Raw genomic sequence first — 24,408 nt, 5'->3', positions numbered from 1 at the left:
CAGTTGTTCAATAGTTATTGTTACAGGATACATTTCAAACCTGGCACAACCAGCAGGTGGAAAAGAAAGTTCTCTCAGATACAAGAGGGACTTCCCTGGTGGTCCAATGGTTCGGACTCTGAGCTTCCAATGCAGGGGGCCTGGGTTCGATTCCTGGTCAGGGAACTAGATCTCACATGCTGCAAAAGTTTGCATATTGAAACTAAAGATCTTGCCTGCTGCAACTAAGACCTGGTGCAGCCAAATGAATACTTAAAAAAAAGAGAAAGTTCTCTCAGAAACAAGAAAACTGTCCATGAGTATGAGAAAAAAAGACTTAGTTTTTTGGTCCCCAAACTTATTTTTTTGGTCCTGCTGAAGACGCTCTTATCTTTCCTAAGGGGCTAGTCAGGATCCACCCACGCGTTCCTTGTGGCCAAGGGTCCCCCCATCTGGGGGCGGGACTGACCGTTCTCTTCATCCCCTCTCTTTGGGGTGTGGTCAGGGCCACACCCAGTTCAGGGGGACGGGGCTGCGAGAACCAGAGCACAAAGGCTCCCTTGGGCATCTGGGCTGAGGGTGAGGAGATGGGTGTATGGAAGGCATGACCAAGACCTAACAGGCAATTCAGTACAACCACAACTCGAAGGAACTCAAGCGAGACGAGTGCGGCTATGATGTGGCAAATTCGTTTTCGAAAGACTGAGCACTGTATGCGGAAGGCAATTGGGAGCTAGAAGCAAATCCATATCGAAGCGTGAAAAGACCGGTATAGCACTAACTGCAGCAGGAAAAGACCCAGGGTTCCCACAGATCTTACACTAGCCAAGCCCATGTGGCAGATGAGAGCGAGGGGGCAAAGTGCCACCAAAAGGGCACAGGGAAGAGAAGCAGAGCCTTGGGAGCAAGAGTCAGACAGACTCACAGACCGAGATACATAGTTCAAGGCAATATTAAAAAATACCAAAATTAATATAGAAAACCCATGATGAGCAAAATAGTTAAAAGTTCTGTGCTGAGCCATATTAAAGCCTGATGCAAAAGGAAAAGTCTTTAATACTGATCCTGTCTGTATTTAAAATTTTAATGGTTTGCTCACCATGGATATTTTACATTAATTTTGACTTCCATAAGTACTGTATTAAAATACTACTTCTGAGTTTCTTCACAGCCCCATTGAATTCTGTGGCCTCACTTACCTCATTCTGGTCCCAGCCTTGGAGCAGTATTTCAAAATTTCATGACTAGAGGATAATAATTTGGAACAGCAACAAAAACCCATACCCAATATTACATGTCCTCGGCAAACATAAAACAAACTCAACCACTCTATTGTGAAATTTCAATAATGTTAAAGAGTTGGAAAAAAGAACATAAATTAAAAAATTTGAGAGAGACTGATACAAAATAAAGACAACCACACAAAGAACTACAGTTACAAAAAGAAAGGGGAAAAACTGCTGTTGCTTCTGATGCAAAGCTGGGTTGGGGGGAGATGAGTTCTCAGCCTCAGGACCTGCTAGACGCAGCTCTGTGGGTCCTGGGTGAACAATAGAAATGGGGAAGCCAGAAAGAGACACTCCACCCCCTCCAACATACGAGCCACCAAATGACAAAGGACTCTGTGGAAAAGAAACCGGGACAGTTTCTTCCTCAATAATTCATTTTAAAGGATGAGGCGTCAGCTGTCCTCAAGCATACAAGCTAAATGATTACCAGTCATGTACGCAGCACATTCTAGCTCCATAGGACACAACAAAAGAAATACACTTGAATTCAAACAAGGGGAAGCCTGACCAGACAAAAAGAGAAAAAACGACGTGAATGCAAGCCCACATTTGAAGCTGACGCAGGCTGTGGCACAGTCATTCCCGGTGGTCTCTTGGCTGGCTGAACCCTGAGGGAATAAGTCTATTCGTTTAAAAAAACAAAATCTGTAACCCACCTTTAATTGACTTATCATTGAAATAATCTTCTAACCCTGGGCTCCCCTGCGTATCGAATAGACTCTGATTCACTACAGACACCGTGAGGATCTCTTCCGTTGACATTTCCATCAATTCATCCTCACCATCCAAGCTTGACAAACCTATCAAGTCATTGTTGTTAAATAAACTTGCTCGAATTTTCTCAATTTTGGCTCGGGACCTTATCTGTGTGAATAAGAGAAAGAGTCAGGATTTAAGTGGAGAAACCAGTCATTCAGCTGTACGACTGACCTCTCTTTCCCTCCTGTCTGTCCCAAAGCCCTCTGCTAGTCTTCAGCGTTCTGAGCGCCACCTGACCAGGGCGAGCTGGCCTTCCTTATGGAGTCTCTCTCAGGTGCCAACAGCGGTTACTTGCAGAAGATTAACTCAAGCAGACACTCCTGCTGCTAAACCCTGGCCAGGTCTGTGGCTTTACTGAATGCCCAGGTGGTTAAAGGCCATGCTTGGTCCAGGCTCTGAGAAAATCTCCAGGGAGAAGATGGACGGATGAGAGGTGACTCTGGGAGAAAGCCAATCCCTGAATCCTTGAGCTTTCCTGTCAGAGCCCATGGGGTGGGGAGCGAGGGGGTATAGGTTCTCTTCCCAGGGCCTTCCTTGCCATATCCAGTAAGGGGGAGGACAGTTTTCACTTTGCACCTGACTCCTGTTACAGAGGGTGCAGCATTTCTACACAAGGAGGCCCATGAGACAGATGGCATCATGAAGTGGAAAAGGAACCTGGCAACACGCACAGCACCTGAAACTTGGAGTTACTCGGAACAGAACAGCAAGTCTGTTCTCACATGCTCGATGGAGATCCCTCCTGCTGATGGCAATGATTAAAACAACCCAAGGCCACTCAAAAAGATGCTACTGGGGCCGGAGAGGGAAAGCACTCAATAAAGCCCACCCCTCAGGAAAGTTGAGCCCCTGGAGCCCCTCGGCCTCCCTCCCTCCCACACCCAGCAATGAGCTGTATTTCCTTCCTGACATCAGACTTGCCATCACGCTCAGAGATGTGACCTCAGACACAGATAACTAACATGATAAATCATTGCTGTTGCTAACAGCTGCCTCAGGCAGCCCCATAGGTGCTCCGACGTCACCTATTAGTCCCTAGGAAACAATAATGGACGGCGTAAAGAGGCTGGGGGGATTCTAACTGCTCATGATTTAAGTGGTGGCCAAGGCATGAGGTGCTGACCTCCACGACCGCAAAGCCTTTGATGGGGCGTGCTGCAAGGGGCTGGTTGTCCAGGGACGTGACTGTGTACATGGAGCCCATGTCTGACACTGAGGCTGTTTCTGCGTTGTCCAGTGGCTCGCCCAGGCTCCCCAGGCTGCCCAGGCTGCCGGTGCTACACAGGGAAATGTCCAGGCTCTCCTGGCTGGACACCACATGGGGCTCCAACAAGCCTGCAGGGATGGGCAGCTCCAGGCCTGCAGGCAATGGATCCGCAGAGAGATCACTGACTGTCTGCGAGATGCCCTGGGAGCTGCAGATGGAAGCCTGGCTGGTGGACGCGGATGCGCTGATACTCATGGCGGGGGTCAGGCTGCTGGATGTGCTGACCTCCAAGCTGTCCGTGCTGGGGAAGCCGAGGGTCTTTTCCGGCTCGGCTTTCCCATCACCCCCCTCGGCCTTATCTTTTGGCTTCTTGGGGTCTTCGTCCTGCAGGGGGATGTAGATCTCGTCCTTGAAGACCCCGCCGTGGGCATTGCAGGCCTTGCGGATGGCACCCCTGACGATGCCCTCGTCCAGGTGGGTGGGGATCCCAGAGATCACCAGCAAGCGGCTGTGGGCGGTGGGACCCACCAGGGCCTGGCAGGCGTCGGCGATGGCGTCACTTGTCACGCCTAGCCCCTGCGGGTCCTTCCTGGTGAGGTGCCGGAGGATGATGAGCAAGGTCAAAGCACGATGGAACCACAGCATGTCCTCGGGCTTGCTGCCCCCAATGCTCAGCACGGCGGGGTCCGAGTCCACAGAGCGCGAGGACTGGCGCTTCCCGGAGGAGGAGGCCTTTTCCCGCTTCATCTTGACTTTCTTCCTCTTGGACAGGAGGCTGGGGCTCTGTGGCGTCTGTCCTGGGGAAGACGACGAAGAGGATGACGAGTCGCTGAGGTTCGGGGCGGTCGCTGAGGTCACCCCGCTGGCAGTGACACTCATGTTGGTGGGCAGGGTCACCTCGGCCACTGCCAGGCAGCCCTCCATGAGTGCGTGGAAATACGTCGAGAACCGGCCCTGGTCAGCAGCTGCCGTGGCCCCCGCGCCTCCGCAAGCACTGCCCGAGACCCAGCTCTGCGTCTCCTCGTCGTACAGCTTGTGAAGCTCTGACTGCAGGGCCATCAGCATGGCCAGGCAGGGGTTCAGCTGGAGGGCGATGGACGAGGACAGGCCGGCTGGGTGCTTCCTCTGCTCTAGGCTGTGCACCGTGCGCAGGAGCTCTGCCAGGAGGTGGAAAACCAGCTCCTTCACGCAGGCCGCCATGTCTGTGGTCCAGAGGAAGTTGCCTGAGGCAAATGAAAGCAGTCATAACTTAAAACAATCACCTATACAGAGCTTACTATGTGCCTGGCACTGCTCTGACAGAGTAGACCCTCACAGCAACCACATGAAACAAACATACATCCTTCATCCTCATTTCACAGATGAAGAAACAGAGGCTCAAAGAGCCAAAGGACTCACATGGCTGCTACACAGTCACACGATCTCACAGGGCAGACCGACGCCAGGGCTGGTGGCCCTAACCCCTGTGCCACCTGACTACATGGAGTCAGTTTCTACAGCTCTGACCTCCCAAATCAGTATTTTATTTCTCATAAAGTTATTAAGTAGGTTGGTGACAAACCACTTTCCTCTCATATCATCTGTCTGAACCCCTGAGGGCATATGAGTTTGCAACATGGTTTTCCCTCTGACACTATATTATGAAAAAATACAGAAAAGTCGAACAACTTGTACAGTAAATATTTAGATGCTCACCACCTACGTCCTACCATTAACCTTTGCTGTGTTTGCTTTATTGCACATCTATCCATCCCTCTATTCATCTATAGACTCACCCTAGATTTTGATTATTTCAGAATGAATTGCAGGTATCAGTATGTTTTATCCCTAACCACTTAAGCAGACACATCATTAAAGTTCAATATTTAGAAAACTTTTGAGGTCAATTTATAGGCTAATTTCACAACTCTTTAAGTTTACCATTCCATGAGTTTTGCCTAAATGCAATCTCTCTTTAACCTTTCAGGAGCTGTTACCATGTTTGCAGGTGATAGGGGGCATGGAAGTGAACACCGTCATAGAATCAAAGTTACAATGATGGCATGTTTGTGTTTTAAAGCAAAGTAGGATCAAATTAATCTTGTTTTCCTAGTTAGATGCCACCCTTCAAAATAACGACAATATCCTGCAGATCATGGATGTGGAAGTCTAACTTCCACTCAGTTCTCCAGGCCCACTTGACAGCAGCTTGTGAGAGCTATCGCTCCCCCAGGCCACTGTGGCCACCCCCAAGCAGCTTCCCTGGCCGATCCCGGGGATGGTGGGCCTCACCGAGCAGCTCCACCACTTGCAGGAGGACGGACGTTGGGATGGTGTCAGGCTCGTCTTCAGCTCTCCCTTCGCCATCCTCTGATTTCCAGGACAGCAGCTGCTCGGCGAAGGCCATCGCCAGGGGGAACTCAAGGGGCAGGGAGTGTAACACCAGCACGGCTCCGGGCGGGGGAGACACCCCTAGAAGAAGCACCCGGAAGGAAAGCTTATGATTGGCAGCACCTGATCAAAACTAGCTTGTGAGAAAGACCTGCCAGGTGTGAGCAGAGAAACAAGGCCTGTCCACTCCTGCGCTGGGGTGAGAAGAAACCTCACTCCCCACCTGCCAGACAGAGTCCGCTGCAGGCAGAGGAGCAGTGGAGGATGACCTCCAAGGAGTCCACTTGCTAGTGTGAGAACAGGACAGAGGGGATAGGGAAGGATAAACATCCCTTGGTCAGTCAGATACCACCCAGCCCGATGGCCTGATGTGGAGACAGAAGTCAGACTTTAAGAGATGCTTCACTGGAATGGTCCTGGCTTGGTAAAGAAACAACCAGCTCCTTGGTGTGGCTGCAAGCCCATGGGGGCATCAGCGTATCTTAGGCTGACAGAGCAGACCAGTGAGGAGGTTCCCAGACTTCAGGCACTACCAGGGCTTTGATTCTTTTTTACCGCCTTGCATTACTGCGATGATCTAAATCTGACTGAAGCTGTTTACGATGAGAGAGAAAGGCTCTGAGGCCGGCACCCCATCATACCCTGAACTGCACCCCCACCCTCTCTGTAAGCAATGGTCACACGTAAGCTGAGGGGGACTTCTCTGGCAGTCTGGTGGTTAGACCCTGCACTCCCAGTGCAGAGGGCCGGTCAGGGAACTAAGATCCTACCTGCTGCACAGTGTGGCCTACAAAACATTAAAACCAACAAACAAATAGACAAAAACCCATAAGCTGGGCTACGGGGGGTCTCTGGCCAGATCAGGAGGAACCATGCTGACGGCTCTGTACTTTGAGGTGAATGTGTATTTAGGGAGTGATAGCAGGACAGAGATCCTCTATGTTTACACACAATTTCAAAACCAATGTGGGCAAAACACAGTGAAAAAAATAGACCCTAAAAAAAAAGAGATCATAAAGTTGTTTAGCATTGACCAAACCTCTTAAGAAATGTTCTTTCACTTTATTCCCTAAAGATGCAATGTCCCCGGGACTGGGGCTGTGCAGAAGCCAAGGCCCAATTTTGGCTGCAAGTTCACAGACATCTTTATGACTGTCACCAGCAAGCACCTGTCTGTCTTTTTCTGTCCAACCTGCCAAGGACACTCAGTGGAAGTCTGAGAGTAGGTTTTCCTTCCTCTGTGTGCTGACTCAGAAACAGAGTCAGCTGGCCCTGGTATATAAAGTAGACAGCCAGTGACAGTTAGGACTTACAGAGGAGGAGCCCTCAGCTCAGTCCAAATCTACGAAGACTTAACAAAGGATGCCAGGGAGACATGGGCCTCCCAGCCTGGTCACTAGCTTTTGTTTATCATTTACGTGGGGAGCGGACAATCACTGAGGCCTGTGCCCCAGGGAGCCACAGTATACCCGAGAGAACTCAGTTTTAATGAGAACTTGAGGAAGGGCAGCCAGGATGGTTATAGCTAAGTGATGGGACTGCTCTGTTCAGGTTATTCTAAACAGCATGTACCCAGCACACACTTGTGAAAGGAGACGAAATCCCCCGTCATCCGGGCAGCATCTGCCAGGCCTTCCCTGGGCAGGAAAGGGACAACTTTTCATTTATTGTCTCTGAAGTACCCTGCCCCAACCAGTCCTATTCTTCACCCATAGGAAATGGGAACATAGCAAGGTAGAAAATCCTTTCAATTTTCACAAGGAAGGAAAGCAGAGAATGACTTCAAATCTGTTCATATTACCGTGAGCTAATTCAGAGACTTACCCAGTTTGATGTGGACTTTGTCCGTGGAGAGGATCACAGAAGGGTACTGGTTGGTGGTGGGAGGTGGCGTGAGCCCTGTGTTGGCTGGAGATGCATCCCGCGGGTAACAGACGGCCTCGATGAGGTTCAGCTGGCCATTTCGCTTCACTTTGTGGCCCAGCCCGTACACCAGCACCCGCGCCCATGGTGCCTTGTACAGAGAGGAACTGAAGAGGAGGTATGAAATTGACCAGAGTTCAGCCAGATCAACAGACACTTTGTTGGGAGAAGTGGGGTGAGAACTGGGCACACATGTCATCCCTACCACGTTTTAGAAGGTCATTCTTCATACAGACTAATTTCTAAAACATGGAAATTAGGGAAGAAGTGTAAATCATTTTCAAATACAGTATGCATTAAAGAATAAAAGCAATGAATTTTCTTTTTCTGTAAGTTTCACCAGAATCTGCCTGACTTTTTCTCTCCCTGTCACCACCTGCTGGAGTCAGGTAACTTACTCTTTGCGGAATCCAGACTGACTTTCTTTGCAAGATACGACGACAAAAGCTGCCCCAGGAAAATTGACGTCCATGTTGACTTTGGACTCAGAAATTGGAAACTCTTCGGAGGGGAACTGCTCTGGTGCTGTCTGCAGAGACATTGAACAGGGAAAACCACAGATTCAACACAAGAGGGCATTTCACCTTCCCAGCTCCCAGGCAGGGGAGAGCCGATACATAAGACACGCACTTTAACAAGATCAGGAGGACAAAAGAGCCCTCTGGGAGGAAGGACACATGGATTGGACAAGGTAGGGGAGCTGCAGAGAAAACGAGGCTAGTGAGGTGGGGGCTTGGGGAAATTAGTGTTATTTTTTAAAAATTATTTATTTTTGCTGTGCTGGATCTTTATCGCCAAGGGGGCTTTCCCTCTATCTGTGGAGAGCAGGGGCCACTCTCTAGGTGTGGGCTGAGCGGCTTCTCACGGTGGTGGCTTCTCCTGTTGCAGAGCACAGGCTCTAGGGCACTCGGGCTTCACTAGCTGTGGCTCCCGGGTTCTAAAGCACAGGCTCAGTGATTGTGGTGCATGAGCTTAGCTGCTCCATGGCACATGAAATCTTTCCAGATCAGGAATCAAAACCACGTCTCCTGCATTGGTAGGCAGATTCTTTACCAATGAGCCACCAGGGAAGCACCAAGAAAGTGTCATTTTTAGCGGATTTCCAATTGGAACCTGTAATCCCAGTTCAGGGCCGTCAGAGCTTTGGACTTTCACCTGCAGGAAAGAGCAGATCTGTTTGGTCAGCTCCAGAAGGCTCTCCTCGCCCTGGTGCAGGGTCCGCGTGATGGCCACGTTGAGCCACTCTCGCACGGTCTGGGAGCTGCCCTGGTAGAAGAGGTCTGTGGCCGAGCAGTTCTGGGAATGGACACAGTGCTGCAGGGACTGCGCCAGGAGGATGGAGCTGGAGCTGATGGTGCCATCTGGGGACGGGAAAGGAAACACAGGCGATGAGGATCACAGCAGCCCAGGGCTGTGAGATCCTGAGCAGCAACGAGGCGCGACCCATCGGGAAAACTGGGATGAGTTAGCTTGGCCTTGCTGCTGCTACTGCTGCTAAGTCGCTTCAGTCGTGTCCTACTCTGTGCGACCCCAGAGATGGCAGCCTGCCAGGCTCCCCCGTCCCTGGGATTCTCCAGGCAAGAACACTGGAGTGGGTTGCCATTTCCTTCTCCAATGCATGAAAGTGAAAAGTGAAAGTGAAGTCGCTCAGTCGTGTCCAACTCTTAGCGACCCCATGGACTGCAGCCTACCAGGCTCCTCCATCCATGGGATTTTCCAGGCAAGAGTACTGGAGTGGGGTGCCATTGCCTTCTCCAAGCTTGGCCTTCAGTTCAGTTCAGTTCAGTCGCTCAGTCGTGTCCGACTCTTTGCGACCCCATGAATCGCAGCACGCCAGGCCTCCCTGTCCATCACCATCTCTCGGAGTTCAGCTTGGCCTTAGGTCTTGGATAATAGATGTTACCAATCAGATCCTCCAGGGTGGGATTCAGGAATTCAGTGGTCTTTAAATGTTTGCTTTCTTAAGCTACAAAACTGTTTCCTAACATAATTATTTGAGTGGAGGCCCAGGTCTATCAAGCATGTAAAAGAGGATTCAGGGGTTCCCATAGCCTGACCTACTGGCTGCCCAGGTCCACCCTTAGGAATCGCCAGCGTAGCTGAGAGTGGATTTTATAACCCAAGTTAGCCATCGTGATAAAGCTTCTTCCACAGCACTTGGAAGTTTTTCAGGTCTATTTCAGAGCCTCTAAGTTCTTGGGGGTGGGCCAGTGGACCCCACATGCTAAAGTCGGCTTGTGGAGATGTTGTTCACAAGGGCACTGGCTGGGACCCCAGGGCTGTGAGATGTCCTCTAGGTTTAGAATGCCATCTGCCCTCTCACTCCTGCTCCCACTGCAGTTGCTAAGAGGTCAAGGGGAACAGGCTGGAGGCCAACGTGCCAGAAGATAGGAGGGGCCCTCTGGTCTTCAATCGGGCTGAGAGCAGAGTCGTCAGTGTTCACCAGGGAGCACCACACCACAAGGGCCCCAAGTTGAGCTGATGCACACAGGCTGGCCCACCAAAACAGCTCTGTTTGAGGTTACAATGAATCAGTTAGGTCTCGGGTGGCATTTGATGGCAGGGGCATTTTCTTTTCTTTACACGCCAAACAGAATGTCTGTGACAACACTACAGTGACTAGATTTCATAGCTCTATTATTTTCCTTGATCCATGATTAGTTTGGGAAGCTCAATGAATGCTTAACAGGTTAGCAATCTTTTCATGCTGTTTATCTATATTAAGTCTAAAGGTCCTGTGATGGGACTCCTCACATGGAGAAGGAGGACACCACACACACCTCCTGCTCAGCGCCTGGCTCACCCTTCGGGCTGTTCTGTCCTGGGTCTGGTGTTTGCGGTGACAGTGGCAAAGCCAAGGTTTACCTGGGAGAGGAGGAGCGAGGAGCTGATTGGACAGCAGCTGCAGGTGCTCCAGGGTAATGTCCCGGATGGCGGGGATGTGGAAGAGGCGGGTAAAGAGGTGAGGCAGCTTGGGGGCGAAGATGTTGAGCAGGGCCATGCGGCAGTACAGCCTGGCCAGTGCGGCCTCGCAGCGCAGCAGCTCCCTGCAAGGGAAGGGCGGGGGAGGCGCTGAGCTCTGACGCTCTGGCCACCACATCAGGTGGGCCGTGGGCTCCTGAAGAGAAAGGGCCACACCTCAGGCTTCTCTGGCCTCATGTTCTGTGCTCCAAGTTAGATACTTGTGTTTTAAACAAAACAAAAAGCCACGTTTAGTTGTTTTTTTTTTTTGGTCATGCCTCACTGCATGTGGGATCTTAGTTCCCTGACCAGGGACTGAACCCGGGCTTCGGCAGTGAAAGCACTGTGTCCTAACCACTGGACTGCCAGAGAACTCCCGAATATCAGCAATATTACCAGGCACCCTGTTTATGGTCACAACAAGCCCCCATTGGCAAGCTGCACTGGGAGGACTGGAAGAAGAGCTTCTTGGTGGGAGGTGATGGTTTCAGGGCTTTCCAGAAAACAGTGACTCTTACCAATGGGGCGTGCCTCTTGCTAAATCTCTGGAAGCTATGCTTGTGGAGTTGTTACAAAAGATGCTGGGTTCTATTTGGGGTGTGGGGCTGTTTAGTCACCACGTGAACATGGCCATGTGACGTGTATTCCTCACACCTGGGTTGTGACCGGGTGAGAAGAGCCCTTGAACTTCTGTGCAGGTGACTCTGACTCCTGCTTAAACACACGCACGCCACTGCCCTGTGGCATGCTGTGTGGCCCATCCTGGACCTAGGTGAAGCTAGTGCCAAGTACAGCCTATCTGGGTCTCGTGGCCCATCCTGGACCTAGGTGAAGCTAGTGCCAAGTACAGCCTATCTGGGTCTTGTGAAGTTGACTGTCCAGCTGAAACTTCAGACCACCCACATGGGGTGATGAAATATCTGAGTGGAGATGGCAAGGAGGCAGCTGAATACGTGTATCTGGTGTTCCAAGGAGAGGTCTACGCTGGAGATAGATTCAAGCTGCTTCAAAACTGACAATAAAATCAGAAGTTATAATGTTAACGGATGAATGGTATGAAAACAGCTTATGGAAACTTTTATCAGATAGCTCCATTATATTCTCTTCTGAACTGTTGTGAGAATTTTTACAACTGAAAGAAGGAATTCATAGGTGTATGTGAGGGAATTCTGCCAGGTTTTTAGGTGTTAACCCACAGAGGGCAGACACTCTCTCTTAGAGACCCCTACAGGGCGTTGGGCACAGAGCAGGGTTCAAGGCTTTCATTGTCAGATTAACAAAAACGAGCTGGCTGCTCACCCAGTGCCTGGACTCCTCTTGGCTGTCTCTCTTTCTTCTCGGCCGTGTACCATGAGGGATCTTAGCTCCCCTACCAGGGATCGAACCCATGCACCTCGTGCTGGAAGAGTCTTAACCACTGGCCCATCTGGGAAGTTCCTAGGTGTCTCTTCTTGACTCGCTTTAGTCTTTAGACTTTTTCTACACTCTTCAAATCTCCAGACGTGCTTCCATCATCCTCAGGCTAGGGGACACTGGATCTTGCACCTCTTCTTCCTAACCTGCTATCTCACTATTATCTTACTACTACTGCTTACTACTACTAGCTGCCTCTGACTTGCCCAACTTTGAAAGAAAAGTCTTCTTTGTCAATGATGAGTAGCACATGTGACAAAACACAGTAAATGGATTTCTGTGACTTGCTTAGAAAGAAGGGCTCAACTTTACCTATGCTTTTTAAAAAAAATTTTTTTGGCCACACCACATGGCTTGTGGAATTTTAGTTCTCTGACCAGGGATTGATCCTGGGGCCTTGGCAGCGAAAGTGCTGAGTCCTAACCACTGGGCCGCCAGGAATTCCCTTACCTGTGAATTTGGAGGTTGGTATTGTCCAGTGTGACGAGCCCATTGGTGGCAGTCCTTCTGTAGCCTGCAGGGGGCCTTTCCAACATATCAATAGGATACCAGTATCGGACCAGCACACCTTCACTTCGGAGGTATGTTTCTACCTGAACTAGTTCATTGACCTACAACAGAAAAGAGAAATGTCTATTTGTTTTTTGAGCACTGGTTTGTTTCCCAATTTTAAAAATACTTATGTATGTATGTGTATCGGTACCAAACTTTTATAGAAGTAAATGCTAGTTTTGTTTCATTTATTGAGCCTAAAATGCTAGTTTCATGTCATTTATTGAGTTTAAAAGTCCAAAGACACCTGGATAGTGTGTTTAGTTTCTTCATACCAGTTGGCAAATTTTTAAAAATTGTTATTGGAGTATAGCTGCTTGAGAATTTTAATTGGGACAATAAATTAAAGAACTTTAATGTAACCATGAGTCAGAAATTGAAAGAGAATAGTGCTATATTTCTGTGACAGTTCAACATACATTGTTGCCAGGTAAAATTTATATTCATTGGTTTTATGTTAATTTTATAAAAGCAGAGAATAGTCTGATAGCTTTATTTTATTGCTAGTAATTTAAAAAAAAGTAAGCTCATGCATGTGCATTCTGGATTCCAATAGCAATGTAATCTTTCTTTGTGTGTGTCAGTCATTCAGTCGTGTCTGACTCTTTGCGACCTCAAGGACTGTTGCCTGCCAGGCTCCTCTGTCCACGGGATTCTCCAGACAAGAATACTGGAGTGGGTAGCCATTCCCTTCTTCAGGGGATCTTCCTGACCCAGGGATCGAACCTGGTCTCTCACATTTCAGACAGATTCTTTACCATCTGAGCCACCAGGGAAGCCCAATCTTTATTTAGGGATTACTATTATATTTAAAGTAATAACAAACAATACTATTACTTTTAAAAATAATATTTCTGGTATTTCTTAAGTAGTCTGATTCCCTTTGTTTTAATCTTTATTTAGGGATTACTATTAACACAAAGGGAATCAGACTACTTAAGAAATACCAGGGAGAAGGCAATGGCACCCCACTCCAGTACTCTTGCCTGGGAAATCCCATGGATGGAGGAGCCTCCTAGGCTACAGTCCATGAGGTCACAAGGAGTCAGACACTACTGAGCAACTTCACTTTCACTTTTCACTTTCATGCATTGGAGAAGGAAATGGCAACCCACTCCAGTGTTCTTGCCTGGAGAATCTCAGGGACAGAGGAGCCTGGTGGGCTTCTGTCTGTGGGGTCGCACAGAGTCAGATACTACTGAAGCGAGTTAGCAGCAGCAGCAAGAAATACCAGAATTATTACTTTAACAAATTTCTATTTTTGTAATTTTCCTGGCACACATTTCCACTGCTGAAATATATTGTCAGTTACATACTTTCTAACAACCAGAGTCAGAAGTTTGTATCAGAAGGGAATGGGAGATATTATTGATGGAATTTTCTACTTGGAAGTTCACCTTAGTAAACCACCAGTCAATAGCTTCTCTTTAAAATGTCATGATTTAAATTATGGTAAAATGGAGTGAGTTAAAGATGTAAAACCTTTCATTTCACAGCATCAGTGATAATTAACATTATCTGTATCTGTAGACAGACAGATAACAAAACTTATCTATGTGGTGATAGCTACTTCTTTATCTATGACTTTTAGGCTTGATCTGTGTATTATTTCTTCACTTTTTCCTGAATGGGAAGCATAAATGCAAGCACATATATCTAACCTAAGGATCACAGCCTTCAAAGAGGACTCTGTTTTCAAAAGAAAGCTTTGGTACGGCCCTTACTTTCTTCTATTCCTTCTTCCCTGCCACCTCCAACCCCTTGAGAGGGTTCTGCAAAGCCAAGAAGAAAACAACTGATCTAGTTTAATACACACATTTTATAGATGGGGAAATCAAGGCTTGAGAGAACCAGTAACATGATGTAATCAACATAACTATTTCTTCGAATCTGTATAACAATTGTGACAATGACAGATCATCCATTCAATAAGGCCAACAGGAGAATTCTCCCTTGGAACTTGGTAGATATAGGCAGGGGCAGATTGAACATGGCTGATGGAAAAAAACCCCAAAAAACCCTGCAGTGGCAGTGTGGTCTGAAGTTACAGACAGCACTGAAAGTTAACAGCTTACACTCTACCATCAGCTCTGATCTGGGCCCCTGAGAAAATCTCAGGCAAGTCATCTGGCATGACAGCACTCAGTCTGGTTTCTTTATCCTGACTCTGAAGAGTAATCTACCTGTATAATCACTTTTAAGGTACTTGGAGGCCTGGGCATGAAAGTCTGTGTATATAAAAGGCTGTTCACTCACTGAATCAACATCTAAGACAACTCCATGAAGCCCAAAGGTTTTCAGCATCCCTCGGATAGCAAATTTTGGCAGGGCAGTTCCAACAGTGGTGCTGGCTACGTTATTGCTGTCTGGAGAGCGTGTTACTACTGTGAGACCTGAGGAAAGTAGAGGGGAGAAGATTTTTCAGGAGCAAGTAGTATTAACATGTTGGGACTCTATATATTTTAGGATACAAATAACTCTCCAGCATTTACCAATACCCTCAATTTAGTTATAGCCCCAGAGGAACACAGCTTAGTCTGGAAGATAATAAAACAAAGTGCTGTGAGAACTCTGGCAATTCCACAATAAAAAGACAAGCCAATTAAAAAACAGGCAGAAAATCTGAATATTTTTCCAAAGCGAAAATATATGTATGAAAACATGTTCAACATCATTCGTTTTTAGAGAAATGCAAGCCAAAGCCACAGTGAGATACCACACTTCACATCCATTAAGATGGCTATCATCATAGACAGACAATAGTAAGTGCTGGCCAGGATATAGAGAAATTGGAATCCTCATACATGCTGATGGGAATGTAAAATGGTGTAATCACTTCGGAAAACCATCTGGCAGCTCCTCAAAAGGTTAAACATAAAATTACTATATGACCCAGCAATTCCACTGGGTCCATATATTTTCCATATATACCCAAGAGGAATGAAGACACGCCCACACAAAAACGTGTACACAAATGTTCACAGCAGCATTATTCATGATGGCCTAAAGGTAGAAATCATCCAAGTGCCCATCAATTGATGAATGGACAAACAAAATGGAGTATTATCCATACAGTGGAATATTACTTTGCCATAAAAAGGAAGTACCAACATGAGTTATAACAAGGATGAATTTTGAAAAAGAATTCCATGTGAAAGAGGCCAGACACAAAAGACCACACATTGTATGATTCCATTTTTTTACGAAATGTCCAGACTAGACAAATCTATAGAGATGGGGAGGTAGAAAGTAGATCACTGGTTGCTAGGGGCTAGAAGGAAGGAGGAATGGGAGTGGTGAGAGTACAGGATTCATTTCAGGGGATGAAAATGTTCTGGAATCAGAGGCAATGGTTTGGAGGCTGCACAACTTTGTGAGTATACTAAAACCACTGAAAGGTATACTTTAAAAGGGTCTGTGAAGTTTTTCTCTCAAACGAAGAGGAATCAAAACAGAAAAGTAAATACATATGCCTGCCCCTGCCCATGAGGTTCTGATATTTTTGTGAAAGTCTAATAATGAGTGGTTTTAGATTTTTTTGTGTGCTTTTCTATATTTTTGTTTCCTCAAAATCTGCAACAGATTTTAAATCAAATGAATATATACCTTCTATAAAATTCTAAAAAGCACAGTACAACTACATATTGATGGTTCACTAGCTGGGTAGCCAGGATTAAGCCTGAGAGGCCTATCTACAAACCTCCAGCCATGCCCCATTTCTCTGTCTTCAAGTGTTCTGTCTCACCCTGCTCATGCAACAGGTTCTGGGAAAGTGCAAGAGGCCCCTAGAGGCCAGACAAGCATCCAGTTTCCCCACCAGGAGCCAAGGGCCTCACGAGGGAGAGCTCAGGAGAGCTCAAATCACTCAGAGTGAAGAGAGTCACCCTAGGAGAACCAGCAGCTGCCTACTCAAACTCAGGCGTGGGAAAACTCAACTTCTCATTTCAGGGTAAGTTTCAAAGAGGAAGGAAAGGGGGGAAGCAAAACCTTTTCGAACTTTATCAATCGTGAACTTGTTTGCTTCATCTTTAATGTCTTCAATGGTGGGAAGATAAAGGTCTCTTGGGATGCCACCATTCTCCTCGTAGAGGAATTCAACTGTCTGCCGGGCAATATCCACCATGCCTGAAAGACAGAACAGAACTGGTAACCCTCCAGAGAGCACACGATCTTCAGTCCAATCATGACACTGACTTGTACCTAGCATGAAGACAGAAGGGGAATTCATGGGAGTAGGCAGCCTTTTGGGAATGGTAATTGTACAGTGTCTATCGAGTTTAAAATACTCAATGCCCTACTTCTAAGAAACTCTCAAGTCTCTCCCACAGAAACACAAGCTCAAGTGTGTAAAGGTACAAGGAACACTCCTGGTAGCACTGTTGCGAAGTATAACCAGGAAAAAAAAATGGGAAGAACGAACACAGTCATCTTAAAAATGATTGTACATTATGAAGCAGTCATTTCATTTTAGTTAAGTCAAGAGAACAAACTACAGGACAAATGGAGAGGAAGAAGAAAGTGAGGGTAGTGCTGTATTTTTTTCTTACTTTATACCTTCTTGTACTGTGTTTGATTATTGCTACAACTGACACAGGTTGCTTATTTAAGAGCAACGGGCAGCTCCATCAGCTTCTTCTATCCAGTACTGAAATTTGCTCTGTTCCTCTTTCACAGTGGGAGAGAAAACAATAATCAAACCGCCCCCAAAATACACACACACACATACATATACTGATTAGTCCTGGCACCAGTCTGAGAAAAATGAATTACTTAACTATCACTGGAAATCAGGGATTCAGTGTATTAGTTGGTCAAGCAATGAAGGTCTTTTGGTGGTTTTTCGCCTTATTTGTTCCTAGTCTCAGTCACGACAAAAGTTAAAAGAGAAAGAGCAAGTACTGTCTCCCTACACCTTCTCTGACTGCCACGATGATGACAGGAAACCTGATCTGATGCTCCGAGAGAAGGGCGGCTGGGCCTCTCAGGAAAAGGCATTTCTGCATCTCACAAAGCAGGTGTTTCACAGATTAGAAAAAGCCTTAAAACAGAAACCAGCTATCTGCATTTAAGCCTCACTAATAATTCACTGTCTGCAGTCAAACTCTGTTGTATTCTGTGTGTCCAGTAGACAAAAAATATCTCACCATCATCATTACCGTGACATTTAATTTTGGTCAGACTACACGGCCTGCAGGGTCTCCAACCAGGGATTGAACCTGTGCCCCCTGCAGTGGAAGCTCAGAGTCCTAGCCACCAGGCTTCCAGGGAAGTTCCATGGATGCTTACTATGTGCCAGAAACTGTTCTTAGAAGCTTTATCTGTGTCAGCTCTTTAATTTTTCATACCATTATTGGTTCCATTTGAAAGGTGAGGGAAATTGAGAAAGGTTAAGTAACTCTCCCAAGGTCATAGAGCTGGTAATAGCACAGGCATGATGTCAGAGCCCAAGCTATTAACCACCAGGCCATCCAGCTTCCTAACAAGGCCAGCTTCATTCTAACAGGCCATCAACTCAAAATACTGAGCAGAACTGACAAGCAAAGAAAAGCCTGGCCAAGAAAGCAAAAGACCACAAAGTTCCATAAAGGTCCAAGAAGGGGATACTATTAAGTCTGGCCCAACTTTAGATGAGCCCCTCTTTTCTGATTTATTCCCTGAGTTTCATGTAAACACATCTCTTCAAGCCGTGAAGGGGGTTCCATAGGAAAACATAATGCACCAGACCTAGTTGTAAAGCACCCTTTATCTGGTCCAGCCCTGATTTCCGCTCTGCTTCGTTGCGGAACCGTCTTCGGATGGTAGGAAAAACCTTGGTCTCCCAGGCTTTCACCAGCAGGGCATAGTGGTCCTCCTGGAAGGAGAAGACAAACGCGAATGGAGAAGGAACACCTTGTGTCCTTTCCTGACTTACTACGGCTTTCACCCCTGAGGTCTTCACCCCCCTCAAACGCCAGCAGCAGAAACACACTGTGCAGACCATCAAACTAACTACACCCTCAGAGGCCAGGGGAGGCAACAGCTGGCTTGGGGTGAGCTCTTCCTTTCCCTCTAAAGCCATATAAACACCTCACATGACCCCAAACCTCACTGCTGAATTACCATCAAAGCACTTCTTTCTCCAACATCCGGATTGCTGCTGGGCCACGGAGCCAAACAGATACAGCTATTGATATGTGGTTTAGGAAAATGAATACCCCAATTACTGTCCAAACACAATGATATAACTGCAAGCATAAAGACTTCAGTTTTGCATGCTCAGATCAAAATTTTCCTCTTGGCTTGATTTCATCACCAGGGAGTTAAGCGACTGCTGTGGGGCTCTTACCTGTGGGATGTCGTCGTCATCATCATCATCACTTTCATCATCTGCAATGGGGGGTGGGTGGGGGTCTGGGCCAGAGGTGATGAAATTCTCATAGCTGAGCTCCACTTTATAATGACAGGAAGTATCACTATCATATTCTGTAACAAAGCACAGTGACAGTGAATTCTAGGCAAGGGCATATAAACTTATACATGGACAGACCAGATTCTCTTAATTTGTGAGATAATGGATGCGAGAGTTGGACTGTGAAGAAAGCTGAACACCGAAGAACTGATGCTTTTGAACTGTGGTGATGGAGAAGACTCTTGAGAGTCCCTTGGACTGCAAGGAGATCCAACCAGTCCATTCTGAAGGAGATCAGCCCTGGGTGTTCTTTGGAAGGAATGATGCAAAGGTGAAACTCCAGTACTTTGGCCACCTCATGTGAAGAGTTGACTCACTGGAAAAGACTGATGCTGGGAGGGATTGAGGGCAGGAGGAGAAGGGGACGACAGAGGATGATGGCTGGATGGCATCACCGACTTGATGGACGTGAGTTTGAGTGAACTCCGGGAGTTGGTGATGGACAGGGAGGCCTGGCGTGCTGCGATTCATGGGGGCGCAGAGAGTTGGACACGACTGAGTGACTGAACTGAACTGAAAGACTTTCAGTTCTTGGAGGAATTTTAAACCACAGAGTCAAGGAATAACTAATCATCTACAATTTCCTTGAATCCTAAAATAGTTTATATGGATATAATTCATTCAACTCAAAGAAGACTTTGGATGGTCCTTCAGCAAGATACAGAATTAAACAGACTCTTAAAACAATTTTCAAACCAGTATCCCAAGGGCCAAATATGGCTGCAGACATCTCATTTCTTGAAGATCATTTTTATTCAATCTTATTATGAGATTTTTCAAATAATCAGGAATGTTTTTAGTGCACACCTACACATCTACCACTTAGATTCCACAACTAACATTTTATTATTCTTTGATGGCTTCCGTTTTATATCAGTTTAAAAATGATTAACATTTAAAATTAGGAGATTTTATATAAAATTCTGTGGTTCTTAGCTGTCTCATAAAAAGTGGACATTCTTTCAGGCCTGCATTTCCATGTGGCAATATTCTGTTGGTTCTGAGTGGTGGCAGACTTCCTCTATGTGGGGGAAGGACTCTCCAGACCACCAGGCTTCCTCCTGGCTCCCTATTTTATCTGGGCCTATTACCCCATTACCAGTGGGCAATGGAGTACGTCCAAGCTAAATGGGTTTATGGAATTAACAGCATTCCCATTTCCAGGAAGCAGGTGCACCCTGAGGGGAGGCAGCTTACGTTGCTGAGCAGTGGCTACAGCAGCAATTCGGCATGGTGGCCCGTGAGTGCCCGGGTCTGATGCAATACTGGTGCCAGCATCGTTATCACTGTCAGAGGCCATGGCAAACGGCAGGGCCTCGAAGTTAGCACTGATTTCCTCAGCCAGGTCAGTGCACAGGTCAGCAGCGTTGCGGTGGGCCTGCCCTTCAGCGTAGGCAAACGGGCGGGAGCCAAAGTTAGCGCGAGTCTTGGTGTTCTGGAAAGGAAACCAAAGAAAGGACTTGAAAGGAGTTAGGTTACTTATGTTTTCACTTTTAACACCTCCAAGTGGACTTCATTCACTGTCCCCAGCTATGGAGAGTCTGTAACCCCGGGAGAAGGGCTGGTGCATCTATAGACCCTGGTCCTTCGAGCTTGGCAAGGCCGCCCTGCCCCTCCCCTCACACTCATGCTCTTTGCTATTCAAGCTCAGTGACCCTTCTTGTTTCCAGCACTGTTCCTTTCTACCTGACGCCACTGCACATGCCATTGCCTTCACCTGCAACATTCTTTCCTCCAATTTTGTCCATTTAAACTGGTTAAAATTCCAGATCTGGCTCAAACATCACTTCTTCAGGGTAATACAGATGTGACCAGATTGGCTTGGTACTTGCTTCCCTCAAGTCTATGATTCAATCATATTGTGATGATTAATTTTATATGCTGATCTGACTGGCCACAGGGTGCTAGATTAAACATTGTTATTGCTGTTGTGTCTGTGAGATTAACATTTGAATCGGTGGACACAATATGTCCCCAATGTGAGTGGGCACTATCCAATCCATTGAGGGTCTGAATAAAACAAGAGGTGGAGGGAGGAGGAATTCAACCCTTTCCCCTTTCCCCCTGCTTGAGTTAGGATATCTCACTCTGTCTTCTCTTTTCTCTTGCTATTGGACTGAGACTGAATCAAGCCATGCCTCTCCTGGGTCTCTGGTGTGCAGATGGCAGTTCATCAGACTTGTCAGTCTCCACAGTAACATGAGCCAATTCCTCAAAAGAAATCTCTCCCACCTCTGTCTACATACACACACACACATTCTTTCTCTCTCATATAGATATATATATGTATATACACACACATATATTTATGTGAATGTTTGACTAGAATCTGACTCCTGCAAACTGGATTTAATTGCACAAAGACCATATCTTTTTTGCTCATTGTTATTGTATGTCCAGAGCTTAGCATAGTACTTGAGATATAGCACTCAACAGAGGTGCTCAATAAATAAATATTTATTGAATGAAAAGAACAGGCTGCCTAAATTATTGACATCTTTAATCAATTCACTGAAGAAAGAGAAAAGATGCTATCAGAGACGCGGTACAGGGGCACATCCTACAAGAGCTTCTAAGTCATTCTAAGATTTGGGCTTTCACAATATGTGACACAGGATGCCACTGACCTGTTGAAAGCAGAAGAGTAACATGACCTAACCAACATTTTTAAGGGATCATTGTAGCTGCTGTGTTGAAAAGACATGTAAAAGGGCAGGAACTCCGGGGACGGGAGGAGAGGGAAATATAGGAATACTGTAACACGCTTCCCAGAAGGTGAGGGTGGCTGGGCCATCAACTCAGTGGTCAGATTCTGGATACATTTTGAAGGTAAGTCAACAAGGTTTGCTGACAGACTGGCTGTAGAGTGGGAGGAAGAAGAGGAGTCAAGAAAGAGGCCAAGGTTTTTGGCCTTAGCGACTGGAAGAATGGAGCTGCCATTTCCTGAGACAAGGCAGGCTAGGGCAGAAGCAGGCTGGGGGTGGGGAAGAGTTAGGCTCAGTTTCAGACACGTTAACTTTGACACGCCAGTGGAATATCTATCTCTAAATGTTGTCTAGGCTGCTGAATATTTGTGTCTAGAATTTAGGATGAGATCTAGACTGGATATAAGGGTGTGGGAGCTACCAGCATGTAGTAAACAGTAATGTCCCACAGAACATTAGTTGTTTATAGGTGCTCCTTAAAAACAAGAGTTCCATGATTAAGTATAAGTGTAGGGATGCTGCGTTAAATAAAGTTTAATTTTTAAATCTTTACTGAAGGATACCTCTGAGCTTTTGGTATACTAAAGCAACCCAAGAGGGCCATGTTCCAAACTTATTTAACTTATTTTCTACTGGCACTGGAAGAACACCAGTGTTCCTTGCCTTGTTGTTTAGGAAAGATGGCCAAAAGGAGATCAAAGCATTTAAGCACTCAGATTCAATGCAAAGGAAGGACCCACTTCTTCAGCTTTTTGGAGGTTCTGTCATCAGGTACCACATACTATGTCAACCAGGCCACGTCTAGTGTCTTTAATTTTTCCATTCTCAATGGGACAAATTGCTGAGGAGAATTTGGTTTTCGTTCTCAACAAGATAACCTGCCTTTTTCTGAATATGAACCACCGGCCACATCCCACCCGAGACATCTTCGAGATACGGTGAGAGGCGCTGCCCACAGTATGTGAAGTACACACGGCCCTTGGCAGGCTGCCCAGGTGGAGGAGGCGTCCCCTCGGTTCTCTCCCAGCCAATCCCTGCCACGTCACCTAGGGCAGAAGGAGACAACACTTTTTTTTTTTTTTCCTTTTTATTGACTATTAAAATTCCAATATGTAACTGGCATGCGGTCACATACCATTGACTATCATGGTTTTTATTTATTCATGCCATCAGTTACAGTTGAAAAAGACATGGAATACCTTGTATTGGGTTGGCCAAAACATTCATTTGGGTTTTTCCATAACATCTTATGGAAAAACACAAAGGAAACTTTGGCCAACCCAATATTTAGATACATATAAAGTAACATAGTTTCCCTGGTGGTTCAGACAGTAAAGAATTCACCTGCGATGCAGGAGACCCAGGTTTGATTCCTGGGTCAGGAAGATCCCCTCAAGAAGGGAATGGCTACCCATGCCAGTATTTTGGCCTGGAGGATTTCATGGACAGAGAAGCCTGGCAGGCTGTAGTCCATGGGGCCACGAAGAGTCAGAAGACTGAGCGACTAACACTCACTCACTCACTCAAAGTAACACAACAGAAATAAACAATTTTAAAAAGAGAAGTCAGAAACTGTTCAGAAGAACAAAAATAGTAGTGTCTACATAGTTATATAATTACACATGAAATTTAACCTTTATTTTCCAGGCAGCTAAGACAAAAAGGAAAAATATTGGATATGATTTTTTAATAGAGGAATACAAGTTTTTCTCTTTTGACACGTACAAGATTGCTTACGAATAAAGGTAAGAAAAGTAGTATTTTCTCAGCAAGTTTGCAGATGACTTAGAAAGGGTCTAAAAAATAAAATTTAAAACTCCACCTACAATGTAAGCTAAACATACATCAGTAACTCATATTATGACTCCTTACTTATATTTCTTTACAGCATTTTTCAGGAAGTGAAGATAATACAAGCTAAGCTGCTTTCTGATGAGATGACTAGACACTGGGATGAACTTAGAGAACCAAGGGGACCATGTCCACCACATCAGCACTATAGGCTGCCTCAGGCAAGCTGCTAGTGCACATAGCTTTACAGTTAACCCGTTGTAAACTCTCCAGTCAGTGCATGAAGTTCTGTGATTCTGCTTTTGATCAGTCTCACATGCTTTTTTTTTTTGGCTGCACTGCACAACTTTCAGGATCTTAGTTCTCCAAACAGGGATCAAACCAGTGCCCTCAGAAATGAAAGTGTGGAGTCTTAACCACTGGACTGCCAGGGAATTTCCAGTCTCATATGGTTTTGATACCACTAGGCTGGGTTTCCCAAGGGCTGGGGACTTGTCATTGTTCACCACGGCATCTGCAGGGCCTAGAAAAGGGCCCAGCACATAGGAGATGCTCAAAGAGTAACTGTTAATGAACAGACACTGAAGGTGTTGGTACTGAGGTTGGGATCCTGTTGTTAAAAGTAGGTTCTTAATTCCTAGCACTACACAGACACATTTCTCTAAGAAAAGAGTAGGTAGCCAGCTTGCTTGAAGTCTGATCCAAAATTTTCTCAAAAACTAAAGTATGATCAAACAAAACAATCAACTGTAACAAACAAATAAACCACCTAACTATGGGTCCCCTGCTCTCTACTCCCCCTCCCTTTGTGCTTAAAGCACTTAAGTACTCAGCAGATCACAGAGTTCTGCTCCATAGAGAGAGAAACAACCTGCCAGGAAGTAACTTTCCAAGGCATAACTTGACCATAACTGAAAATACCATGCTCACTGGTAAAGTACAATTTAATAAGCAGCTCCCTCAAGGAAAAGTGATGACCAAATTACCCCCCCGACAGCTACAAGAAGTTAT

At 46.3% G+C, this 24,408-nt stretch overlaps 1 protein-coding gene across 1 annotated transcript in view; it reads right to left on the bottom strand.

Annotated features, from left to right (window-relative positions):
* HECTD4 (HECT domain E3 ubiquitin protein ligase 4) overlaps positions 1-24,408 on the bottom strand; it is a 167,503-nt gene that overhangs the window by 14,822 nt on the left and 128,273 nt on the right. Inside the window, exons 49-62 of the mRNA XM_052654305.1 lie at positions 22,489-22,652; positions 20,099-20,336; positions 18,779-18,915; positions 18,178-18,304; positions 16,441-16,578; positions 14,710-14,846; positions 12,352-12,512; positions 10,393-10,574; positions 8,683-8,888; positions 7,926-8,056; positions 7,429-7,634; positions 5,506-5,685; positions 3,151-4,457; positions 1,925-2,132 (exon numbers count right to left, since the gene is read on the bottom strand). Coding sequence (XP_052510265.1) covers positions 1,925-2,132; positions 3,151-4,457; positions 5,506-5,685; positions 7,429-7,634; positions 7,926-8,056; positions 8,683-8,888; positions 10,393-10,574; positions 12,352-12,512; positions 14,710-14,846; positions 16,441-16,578; positions 18,178-18,304; positions 18,779-18,915; positions 20,099-20,336; positions 22,489-22,652 — 3,522 coding nt within the window. The remainder of the gene's footprint in view (positions 1-1,924; positions 2,133-3,150; positions 4,458-5,505; positions 5,686-7,428; positions 7,635-7,925; positions 8,057-8,682; positions 8,889-10,392; positions 10,575-12,351; positions 12,513-14,709; positions 14,847-16,440; positions 16,579-18,177; positions 18,305-18,778; positions 18,916-20,098; positions 20,337-22,488; positions 22,653-24,408) is intronic.

The sequence above is a fragment of the Budorcas taxicolor genome, chromosome 17 (genome assembly GCF_023091745.1).
Source record: "Budorcas taxicolor isolate Tak-1 chromosome 17, Takin1.1, whole genome shotgun sequence".
NCBI classification, from domain to species: Eukaryota; Metazoa; Chordata; class Mammalia; order Artiodactyla; family Bovidae; genus Budorcas; species Budorcas taxicolor.
This window is presented reverse-complemented; position numbering and strand designations above follow the sequence as displayed.